Source organism: Podarcis muralis, chromosome 7 (assembly GCF_964188315.1).
Source record: "Podarcis muralis chromosome 7, rPodMur119.hap1.1, whole genome shotgun sequence".
In the NCBI taxonomy this organism is placed as follows: Eukaryota; Metazoa; Chordata; class Lepidosauria; order Squamata; family Lacertidae; genus Podarcis; species Podarcis muralis.
In genome coordinates, this window is record NC_135661.1 from 9,195,831 (window position 1) to 9,208,797 (window position 12,967).

The 12,967-nt window shown below is 48.2% G+C and overlaps 1 protein-coding gene across 2 annotated transcripts in view; it reads right to left on the bottom strand.

Annotated features, from left to right (window-relative positions):
• The window catches only part of SH2B3 (SH2B adaptor protein 3), a 72,604-nt gene that overhangs the window by 9,293 nt on the left and 50,344 nt on the right, over positions 1–12,967 (bottom strand). For both annotated transcript variants that reach the window (XM_028741309.2, XM_028741310.2), the window contains exons 3-5: positions 5,865–5,975; positions 4,593–4,684; positions 95–189 (exon numbers count right to left, since the gene is read on the bottom strand). In XM_028741309.2, coding sequence (XP_028597142.2) covers positions 95–189; positions 4,593–4,684; positions 5,865–5,975 — 298 coding nt within the window. The remainder of the gene's footprint in view (positions 1–94; positions 190–4,592; positions 4,685–5,864; positions 5,976–12,967) is intronic.

The window sequence follows — 12,967 nt, forward strand, 5'->3', positions numbered from 1 at the left end:
GAGCCTGAACTGCTCAACCAGATGTTTCTTGGTACTTTTTTCTTGAAAGGCATAGGAGAGGATCCCCCTCCAACCCCAAATGAGCCCCAAATACCTTGGTTCAGGGAGTCCGTGCTGCTGGTTGTGGGGCTTGCAGTCACAGCCTCCGAGTGAGAGTCCGAGATCAGCTCAACGTCGGCGCCTTCTGACCTGAAAGAGGAGGGGATGTTTCTGATTGTGAGACACCAGCAGGACAGATAAAGTCCCTGCCCCCAAGGCCAGCAACAAAAGATAAGGCAAAGAAAAGCAAAAAAGTGAAAGAAAGAGCTCCCTGATGGGGGTGAGGACCAGAAAACTTGAAATTCCAGGAAAAAATCCATATTGTTTTCTCTCAGCACAAGGCAGTGGTGAGTCTGCTGGCACTATAAAGGTAAAGGGACCCCTGACCGTTAACTCCAGTCGTGGCCGACTCTGGGGTTGCGGCGCTCATCTCGCTTTATTGGCCAAGGGAGCCGGCGTACAGCTTCCGGGTCATGTGGCCAGCATGACTAAGCCGCTTCTGGCGAACTAGAGCAGCGCACGGAAACGCCGTTTACCTCCCCGCCGGAGCGGTACCTATTTATCTACTTGCACTTTGACGTGCTTTCAAACTGCTAGGTTGGCAGGAGCAGGGACAGAGCAACAGGAGCTCACCCCGTCGCAGGGATTCGAACCGCCGACCTTCTGATCGGCATGTCCTAGGCTCTGTAGTTTAACCCACAGCGCCACCCACGTCCCTTTGCTGGCACTATACTTTAAAGGAAAGAGACTTTTTTGAATGCCTTTGTAAGCAAGCCTATAAGATGAAGGAAAACACATTGGTCAGAAGGGTTGGAGTGGAAATGGGTTTTGCAATATGAGGTTCCACAGGTGAGATCACATGCATCCTTACTACTGTCGAATCGTAATAGTTTTAATACAGTTTTTATAGGAAACATGGTCAGCAAATACATGGAACACCCAGGCAAATGAAGCCATGTTGCAAAAGCCATCAATACACGGCCTCAGAATTGGTGCTCCTGCCAGGCCTGAGGTGCAGGGCAAGCAAAGAGGCCAGATTTAGTGGCCCTGCTCACTCTGCAAAGGATGCCATGAGCTTGGGGCTAGCCGCAGACTTGAGGAGGGGTTGGGACTGCAATGCTAATAGGCCTTCTCCTGAGTCCAAGGCAGGGACCATTCACAGGGCTCCCCCCTGCCAACGATCTCCCTCCAAAACTAGCCTTAACCCTCCCAACCAACACCTGGAGTTGGTTACAAAACTCTTTCTTCTGTAGATCACTTGAAAATTGCTGACCACCTAATGATTTGTCTGTCATAGCAGTCATAATATGCTGTTGTAGACGTAGGATTATTATTGCTATCATCATTGCTCGTGTTATTTATTACTTTGTATTTTATTGCATTCCCATTTTAGTTCCCTAGAACGCAATGGAAAATACTGTGATAAATAACAAAATGCAAGACAAGAAATAGAAGCAGCAATCAAAATGCAGTCAAAACGACTATTTCATGCGCTGCTCCCACCATTCTTCAAACACACTGTGCAGCTTGCGGGCCACCGGTGATCCCCAGACCAGAATTTGGGAACTCCTGCCGTGAAAATTAACCTTTGCAGGAGGAAGAGAACTGTTGGCATTACAGGCTTATTCACATGTTGCACTGAACACAGGTCCAAGTTGCCTCGTGCATGAACAGGTGTTTGTGTGAAAGAGATTTGTGCAGCACAACAATTTGGGCACACAGATTCCATGCTCAGATGTCACCCAAGTTGTCTTCACCACCCCCACCCCCCACTTACCAAGCGGCCTGGCACTAGTGACAAGTTTGGGACCTGATTTATGCTACCCCTGACCAAATACCCAGTGTTAATGTAGCCATTTTATACTCCGAAAAAGGGACACTGAACCTTGGAGAAGCAGGCAGATTGGGATAGTAATAGCTCTTAGGTTTTGGACACAGGGAGTTCAGTTGCCACCCAGCACTGCAGCTACAAGCTCAAAAAGGAGCCTGAAATTTGGTGGAGGGTGTGTGTGTGTGTGTGTGCGTGTGTGTGTGTGAATGAAAGGAATCACAGTATGGCTCTCTGCGAATCACAATACCACTTCTTGCCCTTGGCAGATTTCAGTAAGAGGAAGCTCCAAGAGGAAGTGGGAGGTCTTTAAAAGAATGGCACGAGAAACAGGTAGTACATTTTCCAAGAGGCGTGAGAGAGAGACGGGGCTTGCATCCACCTGGGCATCCCACACTCTGACTTGGGAAGGACTTTAAACCCCCAGGTACACAAGAGGAAGTTCTTGCTTCCTATGGACTCCAGGGCTTAAAACAAATCTCCCAAGCCAAGCAGAAGACAAGGTGCAGAAAGGACATGGATTCTGCAGTCCAAGTAATAATAATAATAATTTATTACTCGTATCCCGCCCATCCGGCTGGGTTTCCCCAGCCACTCTGGGCGGCTTCTAACAAGAGATTAAAAATACATTAAAACATCAGATATTAAAAACTTCCCTAAACAGGTCATCTTTAAAACCCCATGGGATATCCAGACCCTTTAATTCATTTCATAAAATGTATATCAGTACGCATATATACTAACAGCATATACTAACAGTAACACCTTCAGCTTGGCCTAGTAGCAAACTGGCATCCAGTGAAGATCTCAGAGCACAGGAGTTATATACTGCCCAGGAATAATAATAAATTATTATTATTATTATTAATTACTTATTCCCCAGCCATTCTGGGCGGCTTCCAACAGGAGATTAAAAATACATTAAAATGTCACACATTAAAAACTTCCCTGAACAGGGCTGCCTTCAGATGTCTTCTAAACGTCAGATAATTGTTTATTTCTTTGACATCTGGTGGGAAGGAGTTGCACAGGGCGGGCGCCACTACCGAGAAGGCCCTCTGCCTGGTTCCCTGTAGCTTTGCTTCTCGCAATGAGGGAACCGCCATAAGGCCCTCGGAGCTGGACCTCAGTGTCTGGGCAGAACGATGGGGGTGGAGACGCTCCTTCAGGTATACTGGGCCGAGGCCATTTAGGGCTTTAAAGGTCAGCACCAACACTTTGAATTGTGCTCAGAAACATACTGGGAGCCAATGTAGGTCTTTCAAGACCGGTGTTATATGGTCTCGGCAGCCACTCCCAGTCACCGTCTGGCTTCCACATTATGGATTAGTTGTAGTTTCCGGGTCCCCTTCAAAGGTAGACCCACGCAGAGTGCATTGCAGTAGTCCAAGCGGGATATAACTAGAGCGTGCATCTGGTTTAGACCTGATAGCCATTTATGGCCTTTTAAATTGTGCTAAATTGTATTTGTTATGATGGTACGTATTTTTGTGTTTTTATACCCCGTCGCTGGCAATCTAATTCGGCACTTCTCCCAGCTTTAGAAATTTTAGTACTTATCAGTCACACACTTCAAAGCCAATATTTGGAGGCATAAGGCCGAGAAAGTTTAAAAAGAAAAGGTTCAGAAATAAAAATTGAATTCCTCTACCGATAATAAATAAAATAAAAATAAATAAATAATATAAATAAAATAAATAAAATAATAAATAAAATAAATAAATAATAAAACAATAAATTAAATAAATAATAAAATAATAAATAAAATAGATCAAGATTGAATTCCTCAACCAATTCTTCAGCTTTCCTGCATCGTTGCACACAAGGAACACCTAGTCCCACACCGTTTTCTTTCAGGTACGGCTATTTTCATCACAGAAGCCATCCTTACCCTGGGCATTTTCACCTCTAGGTCAGTCCAGGCTATAGAGTACAGGAAATACCCAGTAAAGGATAGTGTGGAGTTGGAAAAAGATAAAAAAGGGCAATAAAAATGATGAGGATAGTATGAATCCCCCATAAGGAAAGCCTGCCGTGTTTGGGGCTTTAGAGAAAAGGTAAGTAACAGGAGACAGTATAGAAGTTTATAAAATTATGCCTGGCATGGGGAAAGTGGATAGACTAAAGTTTTTCTCACTCATAACTCTAGAATTCGTGGGCAACCCATCAGGCTGAACGTTGGAAGTTTCAGGACAGGCTTTTGTTTATTTAAAGAAGCAGGTTTCTAACCCTCATGAGGTGCTGAGAAAACTGGGGGTGGGGGGACATTCCTACGCACTTCCCTGTCTTCCAATACCTTCTGTCCAGAGCTCGACTGGTACCAACCAAGGACCAGCCCTGGAACCACTTTTTAGGGCCTAGATTACGGCCTGCAATACATGAAGCAAAAGTCAACGCGAGAGACTCTGAGCATGTGAACCTGGATCCACACTGCGCAATAAGAGAGAAAGAAAATCTGCGCCAGGAAAAGGTGGACTCTGTAACCATCAAAAGATAATCTTGTCTAATTCGTTCTGCACCTGCTAATCAAGGCAGCCCAATGCCTCCCTTGCTTCAGATATTCCACAAGGAATCGCTGTACACATTCAAGCTTATCTTCCAGCCATGGGGACTAGAAATCCTCTTTTTTTAAAAAAACACACAAAACAACACCCTAGCAATGAAAAACACCTGAAGAACTGCATCACACAGCCCTGGCACAGAGAGTAGTGGGGCAATAACTCACCCTCGATGGAGACACTCTTTAATTTCACACATCCAGGAACGCAGTTGCTGGTCATCTCCAGCCTCAAATACAACATCCATGGAGGTGTTCACCTGTGGCGGGGGGAAAGAAAAAGAAGATAAACACTGGGAGTTCTTCATAATGCTAAGGCAATGCTGTCTAGGTTCAGGTCATCTTTAAAACCCCATGGGATATCCAGACCCTTTAATTCATTTCATAAAATGTATATCAGTACGCATATATACTAACAGCATATGCTAACAGTAACACCTTCAGCTTGGCCTAGTAGCAAACTGGCATCCAGTGAAGATCTCAGAGCACAGGAGTTATATACTGCCCAGGAATAATAATAATAAATTATTATTATTATTAATTACTTATACCCCACCCATCTGGCTGTGTTTCCCCAGCCACTCTGAGCGGCTTCCAGCAGGAGATTAAAAATACATTAAAACATGTCATTAAAAACCTCCCTAAACAGGGCTGCCTTCAGATGTCTTCTAAATGTCAGATAATTGTTTATTTCTTTGACATCTGATGGGAGGGCGTTCCACAGGGCGGGGGTCACTACTGAGAAGGCCCTCTGCCTGGTTCCCTGTAACTTGGCTTCTCACAGTGAGGGAACCGCCAGAAGGCCCTTGGCGCTGGACCTCAGTGTCCGGGCAAAACGATGGGGGTGGAGACGCTCCTTCATGTATACTGGGCCGAGGCCATTTAGGGCTTTAAAGGTCAGCACCAACACTTTGAATTGTGCTCGGAAACGTACTGGGAGCCAATGTAGGTCTTTCAAGACCAGTGTTATGTGGTCTTGGCAGCCACTCCCAGTCACCAGTCTAGCTGCCGCATTCTGGATTAGTTGTAGTTTCCAGGTAACCTTCAAAGGTAGCCCCACGTAGAGCGCATTGCAGTAGTCCAAGCAAGAGATAACTAAAGCATGCACCACTCTGGCGAGACAGTCCGCGGGCAGGTAGGGTCTCATCCTGCGTACCAGATGGAGCTGGTAGACAGCTGTCCTGGACACAGAATTGACCTGCACCTCCATGGACAGCTGTGAGTCCAGAATGACTCCCAGGCTACACACCTGGTCCTTCAGGGGCACAGTTACCCCATTCAAGGCCAGGGAGTCCCCCACACCTGCCTGCTCCCTGTCCCCCCCAAAACAGTACTTCTGTCTTGTCAGGATTGAACCTCAATCTGTTAGCCGCCAGCCATCCTCCAGCCACCCCTGAAGGGTCCCTCCCTCCCATAAGTGCAGCAGCTGCAAAAGGATACCTTCAGCATCTTGAGGACAAAGGTGTCTGCGTGGTCCGGCATCTCCAGGCGAGTGCAGGGACGGATTTCTTGGATCTCTGAGCAGCTGGTCTGCAGCTTTGGCTTCGAACTCTGTGGAGAGAGGCAAGAAAAGCAGCCGCAGTGAGTCTGCGTACTGGTTGCACCAACGAGGCATCCCTCAGAGGATCTGGACTATGGGTAGAGCTGAACCGTACATTGAAAGGCACATCAAATGCACATTCAAAACACGTCTCTTGACCCCAAAGAATCCTGGGAACTGTAGGGTGTGGGGAATTGGTCTGCGAGGGGGAAACTGCAGTTCCCAGGATTCTTTTTTGGGGGGTGGGTCATGTGCTTTGGAAGTGCACTGTGGATCAGCCCTGCACCTCCTACTTGGTGAAAGCTATAGTCAAAAACATCTGGAACATTTCCAGGTTGGAGAAGCAGAGATCGTGTCCTAGGAGTCCAAAAAAAATGGACCTAACATTTAGGGTTTATTATTTGATTCGTTAAAGTATTTGTTTGCTTCTGGTTATGTGGGCATCTCAATGAAAATCGCTAGAGGAGTCAGGTAGACTCTTCAAAAGCATCCTTAGAATATCATAAAAGGCTGGCGGCAGCAGCCAGGAGACAGAAAAATCATTTGCAGCAGGTGTTGGAAGTGCTTGACCATTTGCACATGCCTTATTTTGGATGGGGAGTTAGAGAAATAAGGCGCGCACACCTTGATCCTGCTGCTAGAAAGTCTAGCTTTCTGTCTCTGAGAGTGGCCAACAAAATGTCTTTGGCAGGGACAAAAGAAAGGCAGAAATCTGGCAGCCTCGTTGCAACTCCCCCTTCCTGTGGTTTCCAATAACTGGTTGGAATTCAGAAGCATTGCTGCCTCCTCCATGAACCTCTCCAATCCTCTTAAAACCATCAGAGTTGGTAGCTCCCCCACCTTCTCCAGTCAATGGTTCTCCAAGTGAGCAAGGAGAAGTGAATCCACAGCAGTTTCCACTCCCGTCCTCTGACACACGGCAATGAAGGCAGGGTGCTGGGAACAAAGCTCTGGCTGCAACCTGTCGTTGAGATTCCCACATTGCAGGGGGTTGGAATAGATGACCCTTGGGGTCCTTTCCCCATGATTCTACAATTCTATGAAATACAAAACTGGGTCTTGAGCCTAGAGGGGGGAAAAACAGCAAGGGAAGGAATCGGAGCTCCCCACTCTGCAAGGCATGGGAAGGGTGAAAAGAAGCAGCTCTGATATTTGGGTTTCTGGACCAGCCACATTCGCCCCAACGACAAGTTCCGCACACCAGATTTTCCCTCGCCAGGATTCTGGCGAATGCAGAGTACAGCGGTACATCGGGTTACATATGCTTCAGGTTACAGACTCCGCTAACCCAGAAATAGTACCTCGGGTTAAGAACTTTGCTTCAGGATGGGAACATAAATCGTGCTTCGACGGCGCGGCAGCAGGAGGCCCCATTAGCTAAAGTGGTGCTTCAGGTTAAGAACAGTTTCAGGTTAAAAACGGACCTCCGGAACGAATTAAGTACTTAACCCGAGGTACCACTGTACACGCGGGACGTGGTTGGCGCTGTGGGTTAAACCACAGAGCCTAGGACTTGCCGATCAGAAGGTCGGCGGTTCGAATCCCCACGACGGGGTGAGCTCCCGTTGCTGGGTGCCTGCTCCTGCCAACCTAGCAGTTCGAAAGCATGTCAAAGTGCAAGTAGATCAATAGGTACCACTCCGGCGGGAAGGTAAACGGCGTTTCCGTGCGCTGCTCTGGTTCGCCAGAAGCGGCTTAGTCATGCTGGCCACATGACCTGGAAGCTGTACGCCGGCTCCCTTGGCCAATAAATCAAGATGAGCGCCGAAACCCCAGTCGGTCACGACTGGACCTAATGGTCAGGGGTCCCTTTACCTTTACCACTGTACACAGATTTCATCCGTCATTCCACCCTCTGTTTAAAAGCTACTCCAGAATTCAGCTGCCTCTGTGGCTCAGCCTTTCAGGGGCCAAAGATCCAAGCAATGATGACATGTACCTCTCACTGTAAAAAGTTGAAGGACCACAGTTTCTGGCCTGTTCAGACCCCAAGGGGCTTTGACAGTGGCCGAATGGGTGGAGAAGCCACCTGGGGAGGAAGGCAGAAATCAATACATCCCTCCTTCCACCCTGATTTCTGACAACACCACTGTGAGATACTCTGGGTAGAGGCTCATGGTGAATTTGCATTCACCCAAACAGCTGATCGCGGCCAGGGATTTGACCAAATAAAACATGCTAAGGGTGTTTCCTTAGTGGGAGCAAATGTTTGGGAGGTGGGCAGGAATAGGAATGTCTGGAGGGGAAACTTTTGATGAAGAGGGAGAGGAAAAGAGAGCCAGGGGGCACAGTCGTTAAAGTGTCAGACCAGGACTGGTAGAGACCAGGGTTCAAATCCCCTAGTTGGCCATAAAGATCGCTTGGTGACTTTGGGCCACTCACTGCCTCTCTCAGTCTAAGCTCGGACATAAATGCAATAAATGATAATAAATAAATAAAGCAGCAGTTTAAGAACGGAAAGACGGAACCAGAGAGAGAATTAAGAGCTTAAAGCAGCAAGTGAGGATCCTGTGACCTTCTAGGTCATGGGTAGGCAAACTAAGGCCCCGGGGGCCGGATCCGGCCCAATCACCTTCTAAATCCGGCCTGCAGACAGTCCAGGAATCAGCATGTTTTTACATGAGTAGAATGTGTCCTTTTATTGAAAATGCACCTCTGGGTTATTTGTGGGGCCTGCCTGGTGTTTTCACATGAGTAGAATGTGTCCTTTTATTTAAAATGCATCTCTGGGTTATTTGTGGGGCATAGGAATTCATTTCTTTTTTCCCTCCAAAATATAGTCCGGCCCCCCCCAAGGTCTGAGGGGCAGTGGACCGGCCCCCTGCTGAAAAAGTTTGCTGACCCCTGTTCTAGGTAGTGGTGTACTCCAACTCCCATCAGTCCCGCTCAGAGCTGCCAAGGATGATGGGAGACGTAGTCCGGCAATCCCTGAAAAGCCACAGGTTCCCCATCCTTGAGACACAGATTGAAGAAAACAAAATGTCCTGGGTGTATCTGTACCAAAGAAAGATGAATTCAACAGCTTGTATAAATGATGCAATGATCCCCCCCCCGCATAACTTTAATCTACTCATGCTCCCAAGGCAGCCCCCAAATCCTGCCTGCTAGAAATTCCAGACCCTACAAGTGTCCCCTATTTTCCAGGGCCAGCCCGGGATTTACAGAAGCCATCCCGGTTTCTGATTTGATCCCATAATGTCCCGCTTTTCCTTAGGACGTCCCTTTTTTCATAGGAGGGTATGGAGTTACGTGACCCCCGAGCCAAGGGGATAAGAAACTATACAACCTTTAGAAGACATCTGAAGGCAGCCCTGTAGAGGGAAGCTTTCAAAAACGTTTAATGTTTTATTATCTTTTTATATATGGTGGAAGCCACCCAGAGTGGCTGGGGAAACCAGAAGCAAAACCCATATGGGCCGGGTAACAACAACAGTAGTAGTAGTAGTAGTAATAATAATAATAATAATAATAATAATAATAATAATAATAATAGAATAGGACGTCCCTGTTTTCATAATGTTGGAAGGTGTGCCATTCAGAATCCTGATTAGACCACTCCAGCTTTGAGATTACACCTAGTAACCCAGATTGCTTTAAAGCTCACCCTTCTCCGCTGTCAAGAGGACTAGAACCTTGGAATTTAAACAAGATGTATTTTCGGCAGAGAACCTCACTGTATTCAGTGACCACTTCCACTTCCCATGCTCCCTTGACGTGATGGAGGAGCACAGAAAGCTCCCGACGGGTGTAAAAGGTTCCATGCGGTGCCTGTTATGGGTCTCTGGACCACAGGGGGTGTGCATTCTTGCACCCTCCCACCCTGCTCCCGAAACGCCACCTTCCTTGGTAATTATGCCACCCCAAGAAACCAGGAGGGGAAAATGAGACAACAGCTGGGACCAGTTCCCCCAACTGATGCAGAAGGACTGGCACAAAAAGGGTCGGATTCTGAGAGCTGGCGTAAGGCGCGGGGATGCTGAGCCAATGCAGGAAGCCTGATGACGCAATCGGTTTACCAGACAGGCCGTTTCCATCCCCAGCTGATGGGCTGGCTTGGATTTTTCCACAGGCCGAGAGCCTCAGAAATCCTCTTGGCCGAGAGGGGCGGCCGGCGTGACTCACTGGCATTAAGGAGCCATAAGCCACTCGGGGTCAGCGGTGTTAGCAGAGGGGCAGCAGGGTGGCCGGGAGGGACCCAACCAGCCAAACCCCAGGCCTGATGGATGCTGGCAAAGCACCACCCTGCAAGGCTGTGTGTGTGGGGGGGGGGGGAAACAGGGGACGGCCGGCTCTGCTGGAGGTTACACAAAGCAGCAACAAACTGAAATGAAAACAGCCCCACAGCTGCTGGACATTCCAGCATCTGTGAAACCGCTTGCAGATCGAGGGCTGCAGAAGTCATTCAGGGAGGAAGACAGAGAGATGCCTCTTCCCCCAGGCGGAAGGGAACAGGAGGGGAGGCCAGCTTAAAAAGGCCAGAGGCACCCCGAAAAAACAACAACGCCCCATTCACGTGTCCTGGAGTCAGTGCTGGGCCATCGGCTTCGCCCCTTCCCAAATGATCTTCCCAAGGATGGTGAATATATCTATTAATCAACACACAAGAGCAGATCATTTAGAATCACAGAATCTTAAGAGTTGGAAGGGACCTTCGAGGGTCATCTAGTCCAACCCCCTGCAATGCAGGAATCTCAGCTAAAGCATCCATGACAGGTTGCCATCCAACCTCTGCTTAAAAACCTCCAAGGAAGGAGAGCCCAGAACCTTCTGAATGAGTCTGCCATTAGCTAAAGTGGTACCTCAGGTTAAGAACAGTTTCAGGTTAAGAACGGACCTCCAGAACGAATTAAGTACAGTGGTACCTGGGGTTACATATGCTTCAGGTTACAGACGCTTCAGGTTACAGACTCCACTAACCCAGAAATATTGCTTCAGGTTAAGAACTTTGCTTCAGGATGAGAACAGAAATTGTGCTTTGGCAGTGCGGTGGCAGCAGGAGGCCCCATTGGCTAAAGTGGTGCTTCATGTTAAGAACAGTTTCAGGTTAAGTACGGACCTCCAGAACGAATTAAGTACTTAACCTGAGGTACCACTGTACTTAACCCGAGGTAAAGGTAAAGGGAACCCTGGCCATTAGGTCCAGTCATGGCCGACTCTGGGGTTGCGGCACTCATCTCGCTTTATTGCTGAGGGAGCCGGCATACAGCTTCTGGGTCATGTGGCCAGCATGACTAAGCCGCTTCTGGCGAACCAGAGCAGCGCACGGAAACGCCGTTTACCTTCCCGCCAGAGCGGTACCTATTTATCTACTTGCACTTTGATGTGATTTTGAACTGCTAGGTTGGCAGGAGCAGGGACCAAGCAACGGGAGCTCACCCTGTCACGGGGATTCGAACCGCCGACCTTCTGATCGGCAAGTCCTAGGCTCTGTAGTTTAACCCACAGTGCCACCCACGTCCCGTAACCCGAGGTACCACAATAGTAATAATAATAATAATAATAATAATAATAATAATAATAATCACTATTCATCATTAATAGCAGCAACAATACCACCTTCCAGGTACTGGGCAAGTTGGCGGCAGTGCTGGGGGGGGGGAGGTGGGGGGGAGGAGGACAATCGGATTTCCTTGTTGCCATGGAAGGGGATGTGGCCGAGACTCCCAAAATATCTCTGCTCTCTCGGCTATCCGGGGGGGGGGGGGGGGGAGGGAATCCGCTTCTGCTTTCCATCTATGTCATGCTGTTTTTGTTCCCAGTTTTGCAGCCTTCTGAGGTTTGTGGGTTGGTGAGTCACGGACCCCTTTTGTAATCTGGAGCCAAATGCAGCAGCAGCAGCTGGGAAGGGGCTCCGAATGGTCAGCTTGCTTTTGTCAGGAAGGTGGGGTAGGCATCGCTAAACAGCATTGCCCCTTATAATATATGCCATTTAACATCTACAGGAAACCACTGAGTGGGCTCATTCGGAGCTCTGTAGTACGTTGTCAGCAATATGCCGACGACACTCAGCTCTGCTTCTCGTTTTCATCTGCAGGTGAGGCAGTGGAAGTGCTGGACTGTTGTCTTGCCTCGGTAGTGGACTGGATGAGAGCCAACAAACTGAAGCTCAATCCAGATAACACAGAAATATATTTAAAAATAAAATTAAAAACATGTCCCGTAGCACCTTAAAGGTAAAGGGACCCCTGACCATTAGGTCCAATCGTGACCGACTCTGGGGTTGCGGCGCTCATCTCGCTTTATTGGCCGAGGGAGCCGGTGTACAGCTTCCGGGTCATGTGGCCAGCATGACTAAGCCGCTTCTGGCGAACCAGAGCAGCGCACGGAAACGCTATTTTCCTTCCTTCCTTCCTACCTTATCTACTTGCACTTTGATGTGCTTTCGAACTGCTAGGTTGGCAGGAGCAGGGACTGAGCAACGGGAGCTCACCCTGTCGCGGGGATTCGAACCGCCGACCTTCTGATCGGCAAGCCCTAGGCTCTGTGGTTTAGACCACAGCGCCACCAGCATCCCAAATAGCACCTTAGAGACCAACTAAGTTTGTTCTTGGTATGAGCTTTCGTGTGCATGCCTTATCTGAAGAAGTGCGCATACACAAGAAAACTCATACCAATAACGAACTTAGTTGGTCTCGGTGCTACTGGACAATTTATTTTTATTTTTTTTAAAATATATTTCTACTGTTATCAAGGCTCTAATAACCTCTAGGCTGGATTACTGCAACGCATTATACACAGGGCTGCCTCTGAAGACGGTTCAGAAACTTGCAACGGGTACAGAATACGGTGGCTAGGTTGGTAACTGCGCCATACAGTTTGAACATATGGCACCGCTCCTGGCCCAACTGCACTGACTGTCAAATAGCTTCCAGGCCCAATTCAAAGTGCTGGTTTTGACCCATAAAGCCTTAAATGGGTCAGGACTGCAATACCTCAAGGACCGCCTCTTCTCATATAAACCACCCCAGACTCTCCATTCATCATCTGAGGCCCTTCTTCGTGT